General features: G+C 34.9%; 2 protein-coding genes across 2 annotated transcripts; both read left to right on the top strand.

Annotated features, from left to right (window-relative positions):
- Window positions 1-366: 366 nt before the first annotated feature.
- On the top strand, window positions 367-16,653 carry LOC110378499 (WASH complex subunit 2C). Its single transcript, XM_064042642.1, has 13 exons — window positions 367-551; window positions 1,502-1,618; window positions 2,789-2,886; window positions 4,572-4,656; window positions 5,731-5,870; window positions 6,430-6,518; window positions 6,897-7,033; window positions 7,670-7,783; window positions 8,721-8,802; window positions 9,247-9,437; window positions 9,976-10,113; window positions 10,519-13,981; window positions 14,423-16,653. The coding sequence occupies exons 2-13, from the start codon at window positions 1,520-1,522 to the stop codon at window positions 14,524-14,526; spliced, it is 4,740 nt and encodes a 1,579-aa protein (XP_063898712.1). The 5' UTR covers window positions 367-551; window positions 1,502-1,519; the 3' UTR covers window positions 14,527-16,653.
- Window positions 16,654-18,221: 1,568 nt separating this feature from the next.
- Window positions 18,222-25,572, top strand: LOC110378501 (ribosomal RNA processing protein 1 homolog). The gene is made up of 11 exons (XM_064042659.1): window positions 18,222-18,510; window positions 19,322-19,401; window positions 19,733-19,882; window positions 20,347-20,449; window positions 20,799-20,890; window positions 21,337-21,516; window positions 21,862-21,968; window positions 22,408-22,560; window positions 22,886-23,040; window positions 23,527-23,633; window positions 23,977-25,572. The coding sequence occupies exons 1-11, from the start codon at window positions 18,309-18,311 to the stop codon at window positions 24,754-24,756; spliced, it is 2,109 nt and encodes a 702-aa protein (XP_063898729.1). The 5' UTR covers window positions 18,222-18,308; the 3' UTR covers window positions 24,757-25,572.
- The last annotated feature ends 162 nt before the right edge of the window (window positions 25,573-25,734 follow it).

Here is a 25,734-nt window from a genome sequence, read left to right as displayed (position 1 = left end):
TAATACATATTACAGAAATTATAGAAATAGGCTGATAGATATCAAAGAAAGGTAATCTGCATTCCATATTCTATTATAATATTATTGATGGAATATTTATACGGTATACCACTTTTACGCAAAAATCACTGGATCGATCTAGATCAGAATACCACATAGGCACATACCCTTGGAAAACGTGTGTCACTGCTCGCGGATACTAGTGTTCATGTTAACCAACCACCAATCAACCAAACTTTAATAAACAAACAAATATAATTTACTCTTTCGCAACGATATATTATTAGCGAAAAGGAAAATACATTCTACTAAAAGAGGAAGATTTTCTTTCTTAAGCTAGCAACTCTACAACAAACTGCCTGTCACTGTCAACAGTGTCATTTCAATTCACTATTGTCATAATATTTTTTGTTGATCACAGTCGTCACTCTTATTTCTGTTGAAAATAAATAAGAAAACCTTTATAATTTGAACTGTAGAAAGTTTCTAACTTAATACAAACCTCTAAAGTGTATAACAGTGATGTGAGAGTGGTATACTAAGTCGGTTCGGTAAGTTATTTAATGTAAAAAGTGGTATACAAACTGGTCGGTAGATTCGTTCAATAAATTATGTTGATAATTTGTTACTAGATCCGCGGACGCTCGTAGTTTTATCTCAATTGAGCGGAATGTAATCTGCCTACGTACTGTTATTGGTATTTCGGCAATAAATCAGTTCTGCACTGATAGTTTAATAATAATGTTTGTTTGTGAAGTGACCTTACTGCAAATAATTGCATTGCTATTGATTATCTTTTTATTTTAGTGTTAAACACATTTTTATTTCAACTCTATGAGCTTACCAACTCAGAGTATGAATATTTTATTAAAGTGTTAAAATTCTTTTTAGCTAGTAGCAAGCCTAAAAATGAATATAAAATACTAAATAAACTTTTTTCAATACAGATACTCATATAATCCCCGTATTTATCCTGTAGTCTAGACTTAATACTAAATACTTCTGTAATTGTTACTTACATGTAAGATTATAGGACAATAAACTCAATAAGAAGTTAACAAACAGTTTGTTAACCGGTCACTATGAGAATAAAACATAAAATTTATATTAAAAAAGAAACTGCCCCTTAATATGAACCACTTACTTAATATTTAAACTTCAATTTCTAATAATTATTGTGTTGTCCTATTTACCAAAAAGTACAATATTCTTATAAGTTCTAGATAGGAATTTCATAGACAATCTTTTAAAAAAGAAGTTTTGCCATTTGTTTTCTAACACTACAAGTTAACCATGAGCAAAACTATAAAATGCAAGCAAACAATTACTAATAAACGATACAAAACAATTTCAACTTAGTTCAAAAAGAAAATTACACTATACAAGTAATTTAAAATTACATTAAGGAATTATAAACCACACTAAATAAGAAAATAAATACATATAGATCTACAAAAGGAGGCTATAACACATTTCCTCATCATCATCATCTTCTTTGTAGCAGAGTTAGTTCCTCAAGATGGATGATCCCAGCACGGACTCATTGCGCAAATTGGCTCCGACCTGGACGCTAGCCGGAGACGAGCAGCTATTGACTATACTGCAGAAGACACATCAGGTAACTAATTCTTGATATTATTATTACTAGGATGTTACACAGAAAAAAGCAGAGAGGGAATTAAATGGTTGGGGGATTTACAATTCCCTAATTAACAAATTTTAAACTAAACAATTTTTTGGATAATTTAATATACTAAGTTATTTCCAGTAAGTTATAAAATGATTTTACTCATTGTGTATAACTTACTGCAAAAAATACAAAAACTGTTAAACTTTTCATTGATATGTAAGCTTTTGTTCAGTGAAATAATGCTTTATATTACTGAGCTAATTTATACCGTGTGTAGCTATTGGTTGCTTTTTCTAGCAGTTTGTCTATATACCAAAAGAACGATCAATCATCCAATACTGTACCTAATTGAATCATGATTTCAAAGTCTGTTAAAAATAGGAAACCTCATTAAAAAATTAACTCACTAATTATTAATTAACTTAAAATATTCTCACAATACTAGAGCCAAATGGAAATAAAAAATGTCCTTGATAGTTTATTAATTCAATAATTTGAAGTCAATGACTAAATTACAATATATTAACATTTAAACATAAAAAAATTCAGTTCAGAATAATCTTATAATTTATAACTTCTGTAATGTGCCATATCATTGGTTAATAATTATGACATTCCTAAGGTTTTTTACTCTATTGTAATTCTATAGTTTTCCGCCTATATTATGATGACTTGTCATATTTCGCGGTTTCAATCGCATTCCTAGAGTACAAACAACGAAATAAGTGTTTCCTCCTTATTTATGTAAGTATAGAATTACACGCTAGGGATAAAATATAGCCTATGTTACTCAGGATGAGTGTAGCTTCCCAACAGTGAAAGATTATTTCAAACCGTTTCAGTAGACAAAGTCATTTTTATTTCAAACTAGCTAATCCCGCGAACTTCGTATCGTTTAAACCTTCCCTGGACCTCTACAAACATTTTAAAACCAAAATCAGCTCAATCGGCCCAGCCGTTCTCGAGTTTTAGCGAGACTAACGAACTGCAATTCATTTTTATATATTTCAAATAAGCCTTTGCAGGCTTTTTTTCTCATGTTGAAGAGCTGCCAAGACTCCATAATAGTATAATCGGAGCATTTACGGTACAAACAAAACAAAACATTGTTTCCATATTATATTAGTACTTATAGATTAACTCTTTGTAATATTTCAGAGGCTGCTATCAAAATGTCAGGAAGCTAACAGCCAGTTGGAACAAATGACGAACGTGCTCAACGATGCCTCTATCAGTCTACAGAATGTCAACAATCAGTAAGTACTGCATACTTAAACCTCCTTAATACATATACCCCATAATCATTATTTTTAGGGTGCCATATTTATAGAGAAAAAGGGGTCCAATTACTAAGACCCAGTTGCACCATGTAACTAAATCATAACCAGCTGGGGCGCGATTCTACTAATTTTACTTTAGCGACATACGATTCACACCCGACTGAGATCCAATCGCGACTCAATTATCATTGAAGCGTATGTGGCATTCCGCTATTTTTTCTTTGAAATAAACGTTTTTATCCTTTCCTGTGATTCAATAATGAATCATATTGTCTGCAAATTACTTACGATTGCAATATGATTGTAGAGCAAACTACCGTATAGACTAAATTGCACACCAATCGCAAACCAATCGAATGTCATTGAAATACGATTGGTCTTATATAGTAGTAGTAGAAGCAGAATGCCCGCTAAAGTTAAAACTGCTATTGCGATTCAATTTTGACATTATTAACTTAGCAGAATCGGGCCTCTGTTTACTTGCTGCCCATTGGTCACATCGGTGATTTGACGTCTGAAAATGGTTCGGTTGTCGTTATAGTTAAATTGGGTGACTCCCGGTAGGACTTCGCTGTCCCTCCACCACCCGTCTGTATTTCATGAACCGTCATAGTTAGACGGCTGATATATTCACAGATCACCTATGATGACGAGCAAACTAAAACTTAACAAATATTCAAGGAGTCTCATACTACAATTAGCGTGACTTTTTACAGTTTATTGCCACGATTTTTTAAATAAAACGGTAATGTTAAAAGAGCACAAATCTTCACAGTTTGATGGTTTCCCGCCAAAACTGGCTAATTAGTAATTGTAATGAGAGTAGTTTCTCTTCGCAATTAACACGAGATATATGGCTATACTCATTAGATTGTTCTGCTAATTATTATGTAAGAAAACTACCTAGCTCTGAGAGATAATGGTTTTTACCCGACTGCTGTAAAGGGGGTTTAGATTTTAAGCTGTGTAATGAACTGGCTGTCGATTTAACTCAGTTAAATTACTGTGATTTTGTAATTATTCTTACTAATATCTTATATCTAAAGACATTTCTGCCAGCATAATACCTGCGAAAGGAAAATGAGAATAAAAGAGATGTAGGTAGACAGTGTGTAAAAATAATGATATATTATGAAACTGTAAATTTTGTATGTTGGTTTGAATGCGCTTATCTCAGAAACTACTAAACCAATTTTACCTCTAACTTCAGACTCACAAAAAATAAGAATTTGACTCATTAAGAGTGAGTACTAAAAATAACTAGAATGACATTGGAACCAGTTAAACATTTTACTCATGAAAGCTAACATACCAGGAAACTAACTAATTACTCTTGCATTACAAAATGTGATGTAACAACGAAACAAAACTATTTATATGCATATGTATATGAGAAAGTTAAATAGTCATCTACCATGAAGACAACAAATGCCGAGCCTTTTCCCAACTATGTTGGGGTTGGCTTCCAGTCTAACCGCATGCAGCTGAGTACCAGTGTGCTGCATGGAGCGACTGCCTATCTGACCCCCTCAACCCAGTTACCCGGGCAACCCAATACCCGTTGGTGAGACTTGTAAGATTTACTGGCTTCTGACTACCCATAACCACTGCCGAATGGCTTTTTTCACTAGAAATAATGATAATATTGAATTTATTTACAGATTTATGGCGCTCAGCAATCGACAGTTCATCGAGAGTCGAGTTTATGATGATGATGAATTACCTACAGAGGCTGTGACTGTTAAGGTAAGACTTTTCCACTCATTGCCTAAACCTATCTATATAGCTTCTGCCAGCAGCGGTTTCACCCGCATCCCGTGGGAACGCCAAAGACAAAGTTTTCAAATAGGCCTATGAAAGCTATTTCGAAACGTCAAACTATGTTGCACGGTTCCTAAGAGGTGCTCCCATGGAGAAGAACCGACAAGAAACTTCATGGATACTCTTTTTGAAAGAAAATAAAGTTATTTGCAATAGTGCTTTTCATACGGGTTCGTGCAGGTTGCACGAACCCGTATAAAAAGTAGTCTAGCCTGCCTCGATAAATGGGCTATCTAAAACTGAAAGAATTTCTCAAATTGGACTAGTACTTCCTGTGGTTTCAAGCAAACAAACTCTTCAGCTTTATAATATTAGTAAAGATAGTAATTAAAGCTATATTAAATCTAAGCCAATATGATAAAAAAATATCTGTCAGAGGATGCGCACTTCATATAACAAAAGATAATGAAGAGATATGAAAAATAAACCTTGGGTAATTCACCCGCGATTGCAGGTTTTTTACGCATTTTATTTTGCCCATATATTTTTTCATTACTGGAATTTACGATAAATAACTACTAACTAGATTTAACATAAATATGTACTAAATAAAATAACAAACCAACTTTGTCATTGAAAACATCCTCCTTTTTATGAAGTCGGTTAAAACTATTTACACCAAATAACTTATAAAAACACATGGACATACTAACATAATATGGTTCTACAATGTATGTATGATTGGCATTTGACATACATAACCAAATACTGAAATATCGGACTAACTATATTTAAGGATCTTCAAAGAAAATCGATACCATATAGGAACAATTTGTGTTGTGAACTAAATAAACACTAACATAGAAAGTTGTAGAAGAGAGAGTGCAAAAAAATTGGGACTCTTGGATTTATTTTACAAAAAAAACTTGAGACAAAAAAAAATAGTTTATTGCTAGTAGTTTTACATTATTGGTTACGCCCTAGCCTACCTAAAATATATTCATATTTAATCCGAATGTTATTACATATTTTTGAGGCAAAATGTTTGTCTTTTTCTAGGAACCACCAAAGCCGGAAGTCCCCGATGAGCTGTCAGGTCTGAAGCGCAGCATAGCGGTGCTGGAGAGCGCTCACGAGCTGATCACCATCCTGCAGGACAGCGACACCGACACACAGTCTGATGATGAACTGCCTGCCAGGTCATACCCTCAGATACACCTCTATATCATCCACTGATGAACGTAGGCTTCCCCCAAGAAGCACCAACAGTTCTGGTCATAAGCCGCATCAATCTACTGACCGCTACCTTCTTCTTCCACCTTGCAAACTCGAAAACGTTTTTTCAAGTTAGATTGATAACAGTCAAAACAAAAGTTAGTCTCCAAAGAAAGTGGCGCTACAAACTTCCAAACATTTCATCTTCCGAGCCTTTTCCCTTGAGGTCGGCTTCTAGTTTAATCAACAGCTGAGTACCAGCACGCCACACATAGCGACTGCCTATCTGACCTCTTTATCCCAGTTACAACAACACAACTTTCTGGCTTATAACCTTAACGACAGCAAAAGGTTCTTAAATGACAGTTGAATCCACCAATTTGTGCCTTCCGAAATACGGAAGAACTCTTCATAAAATGGCCGTGTAAAAGATGTGGTAATTGGTTTACATAAATTAGGAAATATACAAAAAGTAAATAATCCAATACCTCGGAAACTTCTATTTTTAAATCATATATTAAAGCTTGACGTATATATTTCCAGATTGGTGTTAAAACCCAAAGACATGTACTCGTCGCGGCCTCTCCCGTACATCATCGGCTCTCAACCCTGGAAGAACAAGTGGCATGCTGGTGAGTGAAAGTGCAAGTGTAATTTTTTTAAAGATGTTTTCTGTTTTGAATTTTAGTTATTAGTAATTTACGCAGTTTTACTCACTTCTCTAAGGAACCATTTAATTTAGGGACTATAATCCTAATGCATTGTACCTAATCTATTATTGTTGACGCTAAAACAATATAGATATAATAAATACATGTATTTATAGGTAATTATGAATTAACTATAATAATGACAATATTTCAACAAATAAATCGTAGATTAATGTAATGAAACATTTTTAGGCCATTTTATATTGATATTATTGGCGGTTCATAAGAACTTGAAATGAAACCTATATGACATTAAAAAAAACTTTCTACTTGACTTTGAATCCATTGACCTTTTTCCAGGTCTAGTGGTAGAAGACAGCGACTCAGAGAGTTCAGGGTCGGCTCGGGAGGCGGACAGCGACCAGTACTCGGCGTCGGAGCCCGAGGACTCCGCCCCGAGGGCCAGGCCGCCGCCGCAACATAATACTGTTACTACTGTGAGTAATATTGTCATTAGAATAATTATAATGATAGAAGAAAGAAAGTAAGAAAGTGTCGTAAAGAAAGACATGGAAATCTGCGAACTCGAAGAGGAAGATGTCCAGGATAGAGCGAAGTGGAAGAAGAAGATACGGAAAGCGGACCCTGTCACAAGACGGGATAAACGCTAAGAAGAAGAATGATAGAAGCAGGTTTTAAAAAAAAAATAGGATAGTTGGTACTAGTTAAATTAAATATTTTTATGGAAATGCTTAAAACGGTTATTTTCTAAGTAATTGGTATGAAATTGGAAACTATAGTGACGTTACAGACATTTTTAGATGAAGAGTAAAAATATATCTTAAAAGTATGGTAATAAAGTCGAAATTGCAATGTGAACAATAACTGACAATAGTGAGTGGCCTTTTGTTGCAGCTTTGAATTTTAGTTTTTTTCTATTCTGCAAGTTATATTTTTTATACAGTGCTTCAAAATTTCGTCAATTGTCGTACATTTCTTACCTAGCTAATTTTGCCCGCGCACACATGGGTAGCCAAATATTTTTTCACGTGTCTTCAGTACTTTCTAAAATACATTCTTCTAACTTCTCAACCACCAGAAGATATAAACTTTGACCTCTTTTTACTAAGCAGGTGTCAGAGACCAGTTCGTCTCTGGCGTCAGAGCCGGGTTTGGCGCCGCGGCCCACGCCGGCTGACGTCGCTAGCGAGATTGCGAGGCGGCTCGGCGCTACTGAACCTCCTAAGGTCCACTTCATTTCATTTATTCAGAACAACATTACATTGTGTAGAACATACAACTTACAATTATATATTACTAGCTTCTGTCAGCGGTTTCACCCGCATCCCGTAGGAACCACGGCACGAACCCGGATAAAAAGTAGCCTATAGCCTTCCTCGATAAATGGGCTATCTAACACTGAAATAATTTCTCAAATGTCTTTATGTATTTAGCTCGATAGTTATCCATATATTTGTGAAGAAAAACAATAGGGCTATCAGCTATACAGACGTTCCCAATACTATCTATATCCATTAGTTGATTTGAAAACTAGATATATAATTCTGATATTAGCTCGTATGGAGCTTAGTACGATTATGTAATGAATGTCAAATGTCAAATCAGATGTCTTTAGTAAACAAAACAACATATATAGAATATTGGGTCGGATGCCTTATGTTATATTCCAAAAAAAAGTTCTAAAAGTGTGTCATACAAGATTTGTTTATAAATGTACATCTGTACATGAATATAATAAGGCATATTCTATATAAATATATAAGTAATATTGTTCTAGCAGTTTCAATAACATGGAACCTATTTTTTATTATTATTTTTGTTATGTATAGTTTGGTTTGGTTTAATTTGAGTTATTTTTAATTTGAGCGTTGTGCGCACCTGTAATTAACTTATTTACGCAGGACTAACCATTATTGTAAACTTATATATGCGAAAGTAATTGTAAATAAGTTGTTGGTGTGCCTTGTAAATAAATAAATAAACTATATAACTGCTCCGCGCACCTGGATAAAAAGAAGACTAACTCTGAAATATTTTTTCAGCCCAATTTTCAGATTTGCTCGTTTAAGTAAACAAAAACATACTATTCCACTATCCAATGTTAAGTATGTATATGTAATATTTAAATACATAGCACTAACCTAACTATTATTATTTTTACAGCCGGTTGAAAAGGAGCCAGACTATGACGAGCCAGCGAAACCGACAGTCCGCAAGATATACAGACCACAGGATCCCGTCTCTAGTAAGTTATTATCTATAACATACATACTGATTTATTTCTTAATTAGAAAATAATTTAATTTATGTTTTATTAATGTAATCAATGTATTGAACAACGCTTGGCGTGGTCATTCCAAGGATGCTTGACCATTTTATTTTGACTAGACCTTCTGTGTTCCGAAAGTCCTGGCTGTCATTTGAACATCTTTGACAGTCGTTACGGTTAGTCAGAAGCCAGCAAGAATGAAAGCCAGTCTTACCAAAAGTTACTTATCCAGATTGCCCAAGTAACTGGGTTGTGGAGGTCAGATAGGCAGTCGCTCCTTGTGGCACACTGGTACTCAGCTGCATACGTTAAACTCGAATCCGACCCCAACATAGGTGGGAAAAGGCTCGTCATATGATGGATGACATAATAATTTGACAAGTCCCACTAACCATTTTGATAATTATTATTTCTTCCCAGGCACAGTATTCCCCGACGAGCCGCCGCCTCTATCAGACGAGTCAGAACAGTCAGACAGCGCGGAGTCTGACATATTCGCGGACTTACACCGACAGCAGCCGTATGCGCGGGCGCAGGTGTCAGACGAACTGTTCGGGTTTAAACATAGAGAGGACAGCGATGAAGGAGATATATTTAGTGATTTTAAACAGGTGAGACATATATTTAATTTTTATATATAAGAAATTAGTAAACGACCAAAGAAAGGATTGGATGGATTGTGTGAAAGTAGATATGGTAAGAAACAATGTTACTTGTGAGATGACGGCAGATAGAAGAGTTTGGAAGGAGAAAACATGCTGCGCCGACCCCAAATAAAATTGGGATACGGGCAGGAGGAGGATGATTTGTATAAGAAAATAATAAGTTAGTTGTTTGTAGAAAAAAATGTGGTAATGATTTTTTGCCGATTTACCATAGAAGAGGTTCTCAATTCGTGAGAATTTTTTTTTGCTACTGTTTTGGTCGGACGTATCTATAATAATTTAATTTAAAAAAGGATATTTTTTCGTTGGTTTGTACCTGGACCCTGAAACTGCTGAAACTATTTACAGAATTCCGATTGTCACTGCTGGGAAGCTACACTATCTCCATTGGCTATATTTTATCCAGTAGTTCCCACGATACACGGTATTTGAAACAGCTAGTATTGAATTCACTAATTATTAAATAATATTATTTTCTCCACAGCCAGCAAACAACCCCATTGTTAACGCCAGTTCCCCAATGTTCCCCAACCGTGATACACATCGTGATCATCACAATGCTCATCACACTACGAGTGTTAGTGCTGACACAGCGAGCCAACATGATGCTGATAAAGTTAAGGTAATTATTATTATTATACTTAAAGCCAACTGTCATTTGAACATTCTTGGCAGTCGTTACGGGTAGTCAGAAGCCTGAAAGTCAGATAGGATAACTTGTCGTATAAAAAAATTCTTCCCGAACATGGATAAAGCTCTACTTATGAATATGTTATTCTGATATAGGTATATATAAGGTGATTTGGAATATATTGTCTATACTTTTTCTGTAACTCCCAAGTTTGCCTAGTAATATTAGAGTTACTAGGTGGATTTTTTATGAAACTTATCAGTAATACAGCTAAAATATCAGAATATGTGGATAATATAGGTTACTTTTAACCCATGTGTGGGAAATAGAAACCTAGAGACGTGCGTGAGCTCGTGGGAAGAAGTAAGTCTAAAATGGTTATTTTTATTTTTCCAGAAACCCGTGGGAGGCATTTCGCTATTTGGCAACAAAGGCACAGAAAGTATAGGCGCCGCCATCTTGAAACGCAATCAACGAAAATCTTCGTCATCCGACGCCGAAAGCGAAAGCGATTCGCGATCAGAGTCACAAACTAACCAACAGATTAACCAGACGCAAAAAGATATATTCGATGACTTATTTGCAAGGTCAGAAGGCAAAAAGGTCACTAAAGATAAAGTTGATATCGTTAAAGATATAAAAACAGAAATACAAAAGAAAAACGAAGTCAAAGATAAGAAAGTTGAAAAAGTCGAAAAACCAAAAGTAGATTTGTTTAGCGACAATCTTTTTGATGATATTGACGATATCTTTTCTACGAATGTTGTGAAAATGCCTGCAAAAGATAATGTTAAAACTAAATCTATATTTGAAGACGATGATGATCTTTTCTCTGAAATTGCTGCGCCGAAACCGGTGAAAGTTGAAGTGGCGACTAGCAGTAATAACAAGAAGAGTATATTTGATAGTGATGATGAATTATTTGCTGAGGAAACGAAACCGAAACCAGTTGAAAAGCCTATAGCAAGTCCTAAACCTGTTGTAGTTGATAAACCAAAAATAATTGAAAAACCAAGTGAACCGAAAATCACCAAAAACATCCCTCCAAGTATATTTGATGATGATGATGATGAAGATGATATATTCAGTGATGTGAAAACTGATAAACATACTGACGGTAATAAAGTACAAAATACTCCTGTTATCTTAGAAAAACCTAAAGATTTCAGTAAAAGAGTTGAAGATAGTACGAAAAATATTGCTCCACCAACATCAAGTGTTTTCAAAAGTCCATCATTGTTTGATGATGATGATGATGAAAGTAATCTATTTGCAGAACCATCAAAATCTAACGACCAAAATATAACTGTATCTAAAAATAAAGATATTGAAAAAGTTTCGATCAAAAATGAAATTAAAATACCAGACGATATTTTGAATGATGATGAAATAGTTAGTACTCCAGTAGTTAAATCTGATGAAATAACTAAAGATAAAAATGATAATTTAAATATTGATAGCAAACCAATTGAAATTAATGTAAATAATAATATAACAGCTACTGAATCTATTGAGAAATCTGAAGATTCTAAACCTTTACCAGTAAGTGAACAATTAAATAGAAATGTTGAAATCAATGCAGCTAAAATATCAGACCGTATACATAGGAATATTCAGAACATTGAACAAAGTTCTTCAGACACTAATGATTTTAGCGATCAAGATTTTGATGACCTCCCGCCTAAAGAACATAGTAAAAACACAATAATTAATTCTAATGTAACTAATGAAACAAATGTAAAAATTAATGACATCCCAAAAACCACTAAAATTGACGATATTTTTGATACACCCCCATTAGAAGATGATATTTTCGCGCCCCCAGAACAAAAAATAGACAATAAAGAAACAATATTTAAAAACATAGAAACAGAATTCCCAGAAACATTACTCAAAGATACTAAAAAGACTGACAAAGACAATAAAACTGAACAAATTATTTCCAAAAATATTGAAGCTGATATTTTCAGTGATATTCTAACTGAACCGCCTGAATTCGAAAAACCTAAAGAACCGAAAAAGAGTAAAAATGTTAATGCATTATTTGATGATGATTCTGATGATGAAAGTCTATTTTTCAAAAAGAATGACCCAATTTTCGAAGAGAATCCTCAAGATTTTACCCCAACACAAGATCGTATATTTGGTCTGTTCACCGACGAACCACCCGATGACGAATTTAGCAAAATGGGTGATGAAATAGATGATAATATGTTTTCTACTCTACCTAAACCGAAAATACCACAAAATGAAAATTTGCCGCCAATACCTGATGTTAATTTTGAAAATAATTTACCTGTTGATGTTAGTAAAGTATTAGAAACTGAAAAGGCTCCGGTTGATGATATATTTAAAGATGAAAAACTACATGAATTGCCAAAAGATACAAGTTTGAATAAGAAAGAAGATTCTAATATAGATAAATTAACTAAAACAGTGAATATGAAACAAGAATCACCAACAGTCTTATCCGATGATGAACTATTTAAAACACCTACAAAAATACCTAACTTAAAACCAACACTAGACATAGTTTCAGATGATGAAGATATATTCTCAACAGTAACTAAAAATGAAAAACCAACTTTATCACCAAAACCTAAGGAAGAAAGTCCTGTAACTAAAAGTAATGTAGAATCAGTTAAATCTTCTGATGACGAACTATTTGTGGCTAAAAAGGAAAAACCTGTAGTTTCTGAAAACATACTTAAAGATACAAAAATAACTCATGACGAAGATATATTTAAAGTACCTAAAAGTAAACCTGAAATAACTAAACCTGACAATACACCTGTTGAAGTTAAATCTGAACCGAAAAAAGTAGGAAAACTTAAAGTTGGTCTAAATATTAACGTCAATGCATTACTACCTGGAGCTTCGCCTAAAAAGGCTAAACCCAACGATCAGACAGACGGTCAGACTCAAAGCGTTTCAGACCCAAAATCAGACACAAAAGTCTACCCAGAAAGTCCAAAATCTGAACAAAAAATACCAGAATCTCAAAACACAGATTCTAAAATGATAAAATCTGTGAGTTTTGACGGTGAACCAGAATCTGATATTCTAGATAATAAATTGTCTAAAGAAAGGGCTAAAATCCAGGTGAAAAGACGGCCGTCTACTAGAAGGGCTAGGCGGGAAGCCGTGAGAAAGTCTGGAATCGATTTTGGAGAAGACTCGACTGATAATTCTAGCTCGATAGACGATCCACCTCGGAAACAGACTGAAATCAGTCAAAAGTCTAACTTAGATAATGAAATTAAACAGACTGAAAATGTAGAAAAGTCTGAAATTGAACCTAAACTAGCAAAGGCTGAAATACAGCCCGATCTAAAAGATAGAACTATAATAAAGTCTGAAACTACTGAAATTGATAAACCATACGCAAGAGATGTGAAATCTAAAGTAGTTTACATTTTAAATGATGAAGATATATTCAATACTAGTCCTATTAATAAACTAGAATCTACAAATAAAGATTTAACTTCAGAAACCAGTAAAAAACCTCAAAATATAGATTCAAATATTGGAATTTCAACACTAGGCAAAGTATATGATAGTACAATTACTAAAAATGATGAAACTACTAAAAATGTTAAATCATCACTATTCGGTGATGAAAATGATGATGATGATGATGAAGAAATATTTAAAGGTAAAAGTAAAACAGTTAAAAAAACTACTATATTCGATTCAGATAGTGAAGATGAATTGTTTGGTAATAAGAAAGAAAGAAAGGCAGTAGAAAAGAAAGTGGAAGTAAAGAAAGAAGTTAAAAGAGAAATGGTGAAGGGATCGCTGTTTGGTGATGATGATGATGATGATGATCTGTTTGGTGTTAAGACTAAGAAGAGTGTTGGTAAGTAACCTTTTTATTTTTTGTCTCTTTCGTGTAACTTTTTAACCCTTGTATGTTGTTCAAAAAAGCTTTATAATGAATTAGCTTTCGCCAGTGATTTCACCCGCTTTCTGTGGGAATTAATCCGAGCACCCGGATAAACACAGCCCCGGATATAATAATTTTTGAAATTGACCCTACTGGATTCTTCTTCTTGGGGTTGACGCCTTTAATAAACAAACTAAATGTTTCGGGAGGTATGTACATACGAATATTTCAACGTTTTCATCCATATCCCAAGGGAACTAAGCCTGAAATCGTACCAAATTTTATCAAAATCCAACTAGCAGTTATTGCGTGGAAGAGAAACAAACATACAAACTTTCACGTTTGTAATATCAATAGGAGTTTTATTTAATCTTTTCACACCATATTATCTCACCCTTTCAAATTATTTTCTAGCGGACCAAAAACCCCACACATCGAAGCCAGCTATCAAAGAAACGCCAAAACCCACGGAGCCCGTGTTCGAAGACCCGCTGTCAATGTTCGGAGATGATGACTAATGCGCACGGTAGGTGGCGCTAGTGAGCACAGCGTAGAAATAAGCTGTTTTTTATTTAATTTCTAGCTGGTTTTTTGTTTTTTCGAGGAAACTAAGAGGCCCAATTTCGTTTTTGTAAGAACAGCTGTTTACTTTGGAAATTGAACGTAATAATTCATCATAATGTACGTCGGTTTTCTCAAAATCATTGTTGACTATGAATAATTGTCATTTTCAATTTTCAAATTAAGCAGTTCTTTTAAGAAAAACTGACTCTTATGTTGTCGGTAAACTTGGACCTTTATGTACCGGGATAAAAAGTAGCTTATATGTTATTCTGATGTATAAGCTATTTTAATGCAAACTGTCATCAAAATGTTTTCAGTATTTTTCAACCAGCCCGAGCTCCAAAGCGGAGAAGATTTTATACACCCAATAGAATTTTGCCGCTGAAGGATACTAAGAAGGACTGATTGGCCAGAGAAGATGTTTGAAAAACTAAATTCTCTTCTTCCTTCGAGCCTTTTTCCTAAACTATGTTGGGGTCGGCTTCCAGTCTAACCGAATGTAGCTGAGCACCAGTGTGCCACAAGGAGCGACTGTCTATCTGACCTTCTCAACCCAATTACCCGGGCAACCCGATACCCCTTGGTTAGACTGGTGTCAGCTTTACTGGCTTCTGACTACCCGTAACGACTGCCAAACTGAAAAACTAAATTCTATTGGTTGTTTAAAAACTTCTCTTAGTTGGAGTCTGGGCCTAATTGATGTGAATAAAATATAGGCAGCAAATATTTGGTAATTATATTATTATGTATGAATGGTGGCCTTTGATCAAAGTACATAGTGCTTGCATACTTTTGAATATTTGTGTGAATTACCGAGCTTTCAACATAGCGTGTACTTTAGATAGAGTATAAGTCATAACATAACACCAGTTTCATGGCAAATTAAAATGCATTTTAAGATCTTAAGTCTACGCTAAACACTACTCTATTTTACTTCAACTGTCGCGCAGTCGGGTAAAAGGGAGAAAGTTATTTATTATAATTTATGATACGTAAAGGGGTAGACAGTTAGGCCAACATTAATTTTATCAATCTGTGGTCGGTGTAGGACAAATATTTTTTTACGCTTTCTAGACAGCCGACATTTTTGTATTTATAATATTAGAAAGAATAATAATTTAACGCGAAAATTGGATAACACAAAGCTTCTGCCAGCGGTCTCACCCGCGCCTCGCGGCAATTCCCGTGGGAACTACATCCCGCACCCGGATAAAAAATAGTATATAGCTTGTCTTGTTAAATAGGCTATCTGACGTTGCGAAATCGGACGAGTAGTTCCTGAGATTAGTGCGTTTAAACAAACAAACTCTTAAGCTTTATGTATGATATAAATTTTGAATAGTGTACTGGCTAAATATAGGCCTAGATTATGTATTAATATATAGAATATAACTTAAGCGAGCTATTTGTGCTTTTGCTCATAACATTCCAACATTATTTATTTGTTATTATTTTGTTAAATGTTTATAATTGTGTTGGGGAGAATTCAGAATTATTTAATATGGCAGCGATTTTGATTCGCCTATTCGTATGTATTTAGAAATATTCTTAGGTGATAGAAGTACATAAATAAATATTATATATCTGGCTGACTGAAACGAAATTTATGTGTGTAAAGGTACGTCTTAAATGACCTAGCACTTAAAATGTACCTTTGATTTTAAATATGAAATGTTTTTTTTTTATTATAAAATATATAGACTTACTATTCTTGTCTAATAACTTTGCCGTTGTTAAGTTGGCTACAAAACTTCACGACAGTCAAAAAGCAAAACAATACCTATGCGCACGCGTGAAACGACAAAAAGCTGACTTTAGGGATGCAAAGTTAGTTGAGGAGACCAGTTTTTTTTTTAATTTTAAAGATGCGCGTCCTTCCCAAATAAATGAAATTATGGAGATTAATTTAAAATATACTTACATAATTATGTTATTATTTTGCGATAGAGTTAATTATTATAATAATGAATTAATTGTAAATAGAGCTGTTTGTATTGTTATTTCGTTATTGGCTGCGATTTGCTAAATAAAGTGCCTACGGAATTATTCTTATATGGAATGTAATAAATGTTATACTTTTATTTTGGACTTTTTTTTAAACTTTAACTCAAATTACTTGTTTCCTCGAAGTGTTGACCTATGGCTTTACGATATTACCTTTTCATCAAATTAATGGGTACGTCAATGGTTAAACTCAGTCCCTTGACACCAAACTGACTGAGTTTTACTGATGTAGCGATAAAAGGGACAACCACTCTTACCAATTAAGTTGCAAAGCGACGCCTTAGAGTGAAAACCTCGTAAGTGCAAAAAATAAATTTTCAGGAAAAGGATTAGTATTCCAAATTTTTTACGATTATCTTCCAAGAAATGCAATAAAAAAATATTGAAAAAAAAAATGCATTTACGAGGTTTTCATTCTAAGACGACGATAGATATTTAAATAAAACTACTTTTACGGATTTTATCCAAAACCCCAAAATTCAATTCACTATGGAGTCAGAGGCAAACAACTCCTTAGCTTTCTTAGATGTTTTGGTTATCCGTAACCCTAATAACACCTTGAGTCACACTGTGTATCGGAAGAAAACCCATACAGACAAATACCTTCATGGTGAGTCCCACCACCACCCAACACAGTTATCTACCGTTGGTAAATCATTGTTTCAGAGAGCACGTGGGATCTGCGATGAACAACACCTGGGTGCGGAGCTTCAACATGTTAAGCAAGTACTGCACGACAACAAGCTCCGAGTACCGCGCCCTCGTCGCAGAACCCGCGTGAAACCAGCCACAGTTGAGCGTCTACCTGCTGTTCTTCCATACATAAGAGGAGTCACAGACAAGATTGGCTACATCTTGAAGCGAGCTTCAATCAAAACCTACTTCAAGCCGCTGAAGAAGATTAGTCAATTCTTACCACCTGTCAAGTGTCACATACCTCTACAAGATGCGGGTGTATACAAGCTTGAATGTGATTGTGGTCTCTCTTACATAGGCCAAACTAAAAGAAGCATAGGGACCCGCGTAAAAGAACACATCGCCGATGTCAAACACCGCCGTTCCAGACAGTCAGCAGTTTGTGAACACACACTAGACAAGGCCCAGCATTACATCAGATTTGATAAACCACAAGTCCTTGCAAAAGAAAACCGATTCCTACCTAGGATGATTCGCGAGGCTATTGAAATTAAAAAACATCCAAATTTCAATAGAGAAGATGGCTGGGTCATACCACCTGCTTGGAATCCCATCATAGAAACTATTAAATCAAAATCCAAGCCTACAACTGCTCGACCTAAGGATACAGTGAGCTCGTTTTGCGTGAATCGGATTGTCAATAATAATTAACAAAATGTAGGGTAGCTGTTTGTAACTAATATATCAAGACGACCAACACCTTAGTCTGCCCGTGACCATGGATGCTGTAAAGGATCCGAAACGTCGGGATTAAAATAATATAATATAACCGCGATAAAATCCGTAAAAGTAGTTTTATTTAAATGTCTAATATTCGCGTAAGTGTCAGAAATCAATACGACGATAGATTTTTACGCTACCTACAGAAAAATATAGAACTATGAATCGACTAAATAACATGCAATCGTCTACAATAATAAAAAAAAACAGGAGTTAGAAATGTCAACTGCACAAATGTCAGTTTCAAAGCTGTCAAAAAACTGAAACGCGATTGTCGCATGGTGGTCGCTTGTTTTTATAAAAACACAAACTCAAAATGAAAATCCCTGAGAAAACTAAAGTTAAGAAAGACAAAATAAAGAAGAAAGAAAAGGTTAAAACTAAAAAGGAACATGTTTTAGTTGTAGCTCAAGAGATTAAGTTCGCACGTTTATTATCGGGTAATGAAAAGAAAACCCGCGACAGAGTGCTGAAATCACTTAAAAAATGGCTTTTAAACTGTTTCGAGAAAGGATACGGTTAGTACAAAGCTTTATTTTGACTTACCTATACTTTATTTACTATATTTCATCCAACAAAACTATTTTTTTACCAAAGTTGGTACATAACCTCAAAAGTCTAACATACAATATGCGTTGTATAAATTATATGTCTAACATGCTGTTTTTTCGTGTCTAGCCTTACATACTACTGAAAGAAAACCTTTATCCACTCTTTATCGTGTGTTTTAAGCTCCTCTCACTTATTAAGTATTGATTTTAAAGTGATTATAAATGCCATGCTTGTAATTACCTACTAAAGCCAGACAAAAAGGTCTGTGTATTGATTCGCGCGCTATTACCCTTGTCTAGGTCTTAGGGCGTTGTCTCGAAAGGTTAAAACATTAATTTATGGCCTCTAAGTCTGGATTTTAAACCTATTTTGACTTTAGAGAAGACTTGTGTTGATATTTCTTCAAGCAGTATATATATTTTTTTTCAATCATATAGAAGGATTCAGTTGTGTTGCTTAAGTTTGTCTATACATTTTATGTTTATTTAGTTATTAGTAAAGGAATACCATCAGCTTCTGTGTCCAAATTAACAAAAGTAGTAGGTTGTCACAAGTAAAGAGGCTTACACAGTTGCCAATTACAATTTATATGAAATTATAGTGCAATTTGTAGAAAAATAAATTCTTTGTGGAGGCCAAATGGATGGACAAAACAAGTTCGATTAAAGAAGAAACACTTAAAAACAGTGTTATGATATTGTAAATAATTTAATAAGCTTGTAAAGTAATTATTTCATTAATATTGTGCAACAGGTAATAAATATTGTATGTTTTCAGAATTCAAGGAAGATGACTTTGTAAGAGTATGGAAGGGCTTGTTTTATGCAGTTTGGATGTCAGATAAGCCTCTCATACAGGTAGGAAATTGATATTTATTTTGTAAGTAATTGTAAGCAGTTCATGTTTTCTAAACTACTAGCTTCTGTTAGCGGTTTCCCTCACTTCTTAAAGGAAAGATAGAATCTATTATTTTTATTTCAAATAGGCCTTTGCAGGCGCTTATAAAAAATCTTACTAGGTCCAAAAAGTTGTTATTGTGTTAGCTATGCTGCTACAAAGTTTTATCAAAATCGGTTCAGCCATTTGCACATGAACAAACATACACACATTCACCTTTATAATCTCAGTGGCAGAACACTAGACAGACAGATATTCCCATTTATAACATAAATATTATTTTATGAACAGGAGGAGCTATGTGAGAACATATCAGCCATACTAGACGTGTTCCCTGAGGAGCACCTCCGTCATGCACTCCTCATGTACAAGGCAGGGCTCCGAGTGCTAGCCACCGAGTGGTATGGCCTCGACCAACACCGCACTGACAAGTTTCTCATGGTATGTCACAAAAATTAGAACATAATTTTCATTCATTACTTTCCCACCAAAGTCGGAAAGGTTTTAAACAAGCAATAGAATTTCTCTGGTCAAAGAAACAAGATGCTTGAATAAAGAAATTCGATTGGTTGTTTAAAATTTTCTATACTCCATTTTGATGTCTAGTGTATTGTTATTTGATATTTTTGTTTTTTGTGCACTTTTTTTAATCTACCCTACCACTATCAAATCTCTCCATGGATTTAAGGTTGGCTGTAAGTAAGAGAACCCAATTCTGGGTTAAGCTCGCCATTGAACATAAACTGTCTTTATTATTTTTATACGCATTGTTAAGTGTGCAATAAAGAATAAATAAAGGTGGAGTCTCAGCCTAAATATGTCATAATAGAGTAGTAAATGAAATAAATGATTTGATCTGATTTGATTGATTCTGAATTTCTTACTCACTTTGTAAATTATTGCAGTTGGTTCGTCGCTACCTGCGCGCGAGTCTGCGCTGTCTACTGCGCAGCAAGTGGAGTTTGAAGAGCTGTCAGATGTACGCCAAAATCCTGTCTGGCAGTGACGGTGAGATATTACTTTATTTCATTACTAACTTACTTTTTTTTTAAATTGTTCAAAGAATCCACCGTAACATACATACATATATTGCAAGTTAAATAAAAGCGTTTAAAAACTTAACAGCTATGTAATTATTAAAGCCACAAATCGTATGTGTATAATGGTATTGGGTAAAGTTCCTGTAAAAATCACAAGTAAAAATCGAAAGACACACGCGTCTTTCGAATAAATAAGGTCTATTTCTGTAATATCTAAGACAATTTCTTCAATAAAATTGTGTATTGAATATTGAGGGGTAAGCCTGTTAGTCACAAAAATTTACAGCAACAAATACTGATTTGTATTATATTTTCAGGTATTTTTGCTCTGAAGACTCCGCACTACGCGCGCAATGCGATGTCTATGTTACTGCATATTGTAGACTGCTATTTAGAGGAAATTGCCAAGGTATTTATAGTCGTCTACATTTTATTTATATACTAGCTGTATTCCCGTGGTTTCACTCGCGTCCCAGGGGAACTTCTACTTTTACTCTATACAGCACCGGTATTTTTATAGTCTTTTACTCGGAAATAATCTCACTACCCAACAATTACAACTGAAATTAAAGAAAAAAACAACCTGAAAATAAGTCTCGGAGAGTATACCTCGGTAAATGGCTTATCTAACTTTTAAAGGTTTTTTAAAATGGTCCAGTACCTCAGATTTGCGTTTTCAACTAAAGACATTTAGCTTTATGATATCCAAGTAAGTTATTTATTGAGACTGCCTAGAACACCTAGTATAATGCAATGATATTGCACACACAATGTATAATGTATATGTTTTATTTACGTCGGTTTCCTCTATTTTTTATTTTATTATTTCTTTTGTAACAAATACTCTCTCCACAGGTATCCTCCGGCGACATCCCCGAAGCGAGCCTAGTGGAGCTACTCCGCCCTCTGTGCACGTACATGTGCGGCGGGTCGGCGCCGCTGCTGTGCGCGGCGGCGCGGAGACTGCTCACTGCGCTGGTGCGGCAGAGCCCTAAGGGGTTGGAGTATCAGCATGCCACTGCGGCTTGGCAGAAGGTGACGAATTAATCATATGAGAAATAACAGCTTATAGAAACACATAATAGTTCAAAAAACTAATAAACAGGCTTGAAAAAAATGCTAAAAAAAATGTTTAAATGGCTAAGCTGATTTTGGTGAAACGAATATAAGTACTACCATTAGTTTCAACTGAAAGAAGCGCGTCCAAGTCTGTTCTTCCGTTTTACCATAAAATACTTTTAATACCTATTACTTTATTTTTATTTACTGGCTGTATATAAGTCACTTTAGTCTTTCACTACATATTTAATACTTTATCGAACAAGTATAATAAGAAGAGTACTTCTTCTTCTTACATTACAACTGAACATATAATTACAGATGGGTTGCCCAGAAGGTGGTCCCGAGGCTCTGGAGCTGGTCACCGACTCAGAAGATGATGATGATGAACAGAATGATGATGAGAACACCGATACAGAGGATGAAAGGTACCTTCTTCCTTAATATGCCGTTTAAAACGAATGTTTTTTAAGTAGCAGGCCAAATACGAATCTAAGGTACCAGGAATTCGATTCCATATTAGGTAACTTTAAAATGCCAAAAAAAATTGTATATTGTATGGGAGTTACCCAAACATTTTATTTCTATTTATTTGATTCTGCAATAGAGGTCTATCGTCAGTGAAAACTACAATTGTCATGTCATATTGTTCATGAGATTCAGCCTGGTGATTGACAGACAGAAGGATAACGAAAACAATATTTAGGTACCTTCTTTTTAAACTGGCCAATATTTTTGTAATCAGATGTGTTGCTTTGTCACACAATGAATAAGCTTCATTCTTTTTGCCCCAGAATTCAATTTGGTTTTTCGTACTTTTTTATAACACATAAAATAATTACCATTTTTTTATTTTCTACCCCCCAGTACATCAAAACCCCTGGACCCCCGCGCGGGTCGGGTAGACGTGGAGCTGGCAACACTACCAGTGCCGGCGTCGCAGCTAGCAACACTGCTGCGAGAGCTGTTAGCTACAGCCTCCTCTACCACGCACAGGAGAGTTAGGATATGTTTGCAACGGTATGTGGTAAATTACTTCTACAGTTATTTGTAACTAGCGACCCGCTCCGGCTTCGCACGGGGTAACAGTATTTCCCCACTATTTAATGTGTGTTATTATACAATATAAACCTTCCTCTTTAATCACCATTCACTCGTTTATCTATTGAAAAAAACCGCATCAAAATCCGTTGCATAGTTTTCCCCATCTACTGGTTTTTTTTTTATGTACAGCCTCCTGAAAATTATTTCTGTTTTCGGTTTCGCTTTTTCCAATTGGCCTCACAATTAGTTGCTTTTTTTAACATTTTAGATTATAATGTTTATATTGTTATTATCTTTCCAGTTTCGAGCAGCTAGCCCGCGACGAGTATCCCCTCCGCGTGCAGACTGACGACGCGGAGGAGTCTGCTCCCCCCCTCAAGCACAAGAAATCCGCGCAGTCACTGCAGCAGCTGGAGAAGAAGCTGTTAGCTGCCAGCGATGAACTCGCGTTACGAGGTGCGTTTGTCTACCTAATAATAATCATCATCATTTGGTTCATTTCTATGTGTAAACAGGGGTTTTGTGTCACCATTTCATTCAATTTATCTCAAAGGGCTTCAGCGTGTTATCTTCGGCCCCATGATCGCCTCTTAAAATTCCGGGACTATAGTCCCTAAGGTCTATAAGAGACAAACAAAATAATAATCATCGTCATCATCATCATCTCCCGAGCCTTTTCCCAACTATGTTGGGATCGGCTTGTACCAGTGTGCCACAAGGAGCGACTACCTATCTGACCTCCTCAACACAGTTACCCGGGCAACTTAATACCAATTGGTAAAACTAGTGTCAGGCTTACTGGCTTCTGACTACCCGTAACGACTGCCAAGGATGTTCAATGACAGCCGGGACCTACAGTTTAACGTGCCATCCATACTTGCCTGACCTGGAATCGAACCCGCGCCCTCATACTTTAACAGCTAAAATAACATTTGTCCTTAGGTCTGTCTCGCAAGCACCGCAAGCGTCTGCTGGCCAAGACTCGCGCCGGCAGCAGCATCGTGGAGGAAGTCGATGCTGTCAAGCAGAAGCTCTCTACTGAAGCCACTGTGAGTATACTGAGCGAGACAAACTGTATGTCGTCGAGGAATATTGTGTAGATAACTATTTAAGCTTATATTTTAAACAAGTGGATCACTTTATAAGTTACAGTAGACCTGCTGAGGAAAATACTTAGTAATCAAGTTCGTCTTTTATAGCAAAAAAGGCTGGCCTAATTAATGTTTATCAAAAAATATTCTAAATGATAGACTTATTTGATTCCTTGTATTTAACCCTCGAAACTTCCATATTTTTCCGCGTATACGCGAGTATCTACCAATAAAATTTAAGTCACCGTTCCACGGCATGCTATTCGTTACTTTAATTAAACATATCCCCTCTTTTTGACAGAGCAACGGCTGGCAAGTAGAAACAGCGGAACCGGAAGCCAAGAAACCCAAACAAGCAAACAAAGAAAACAAGAAACGCAACAACGACAATAAAGTCGCAGTCGCAAACAAAAAACGCAAAGTCGACGCCAAAGCGAACGGAGACGCGACCGACAAGAGTATTACAGTTGAAGATATTCCTAAAAGTGCAAAAGATAATAAAAATGTAGCCAATAAGTTAGATAATGCTAAAGTTAAGAAAATAATAGAAAATGGTGACAAAAGCAAAGCTAAAAGTAGTAAAAAACCTAAAGATAATGTACCAAAAGTTATCGAAAACGGTGCTCAGAATAATAAAGTAAAAACTAAAATTATACCCGTAGACAATAAGACTACAAACGGTCAAGTAGATAAAAACAATAAGAAAGTCCAGAAAAGTGTTGAAAAACCGACACAGAACGGCAAAAACAAAAAACAAGAAAATACGAATTCTCCAAAAGTCGATAATTCACCAAAAAGCAAGAGCCCAGCACTGGTAGTTAATAACAAAGTCAAACAATTTCAGAAACAAACGAAAAAAACTGAAAACATGAAATCCAATCATTATGATACGCCGAAAAAGGTGAAATTTGCGCTAAAGAATAATTCGATGCAGCAACCGGTGGACTATTATAAGAGTGTTCGACAGAGCCCGAGTATACCGTTTGATAGTTCCAAACAACCGAGCAAGACGAATTTAAAGCCATCCACCCCATCACCTATTAATCCTTTCTTTAAAAAGAAATTACGACTCAAAAATTGATGAAAAATACTAGTTTAATTTGTATGTAAAAGTAACTGTTTTGAGGCGGTTTTGCTCGCGGTCTGAAGGAGTATAAGTTATTTTATCGATAACAATGCAAACACTATTTAAATTATTGATTTTGACACTAATGGAAGGTTTAACTGCCAGAAATAGGGGTACTGAATTTTGTGTGCAGTTGAAAACTGTCAGTTTTCAAGGGAAAATACCGTTGTTTGTTCTTGTCAACTAAATCAAAAAACGTTCAGAGTATACTTCACACTAACGACTGTATTTTAAATTATGTTTAAACATCTTGAAATAAATAGATATATTTACAGCTTAAATTGAACCAGTGACTTTTTCGGAAAGACATTAAACACAAATTGTAATCCAGTTAGGCAAAACATAGATCATATAAGATCATTTAGAAAAGCTAGTTTAGAGGTATTTTAGACACTATAAATAAAGTGTTATCAATGATTTCATATTAAATGATCATTTTCGGCAGTTGTTACAATCTAAATTGAGTTATGGGGGCTTTTTCACCATTTTAAGTAAACATGAATGTTTTGTTAATAGGAAAAATCATATACTACAAGCTTAGTGTAATTTTGTTTTAATTTTAGAACAGCAAGTACAGTGACTCTTATTACAAAGTGATAAGGTTGAAATTAGCACATATTTGTTTAATGCTGTTAACGTTATATAAAACTCAGTGAATCTGTTTGTTCGTATGTTCGCTCTATCAGTGAGTTGTTCGTTATCTGACAGTTAAGAAGTATCGGTTATAATAATGTATTGTACTTTTTCAATAAATTCAATATGAAGTTTTCAGTCTTTGCTTTTATTTGAAGTAAGTAACCTTGATAATTCAAAATATAAATAAGTTTGATTCTAGTTGCCCATTCCAAAAGTAGTTTCCTATATGCATGTCGGAGAATGAATAATTATTTATTTTTCGAGCAGCAACACTAGACTGAATGTTGTGAGCTTCAT

This window comes from Helicoverpa armigera, chromosome 29 (genome assembly GCF_030705265.1).
Source record: "Helicoverpa armigera isolate CAAS_96S chromosome 29, ASM3070526v1, whole genome shotgun sequence".
NCBI classification, from domain to species: Eukaryota; Metazoa; Arthropoda; class Insecta; order Lepidoptera; family Noctuidae; genus Helicoverpa; species Helicoverpa armigera.
This window is presented reverse-complemented; position numbering and strand designations above follow the sequence as displayed.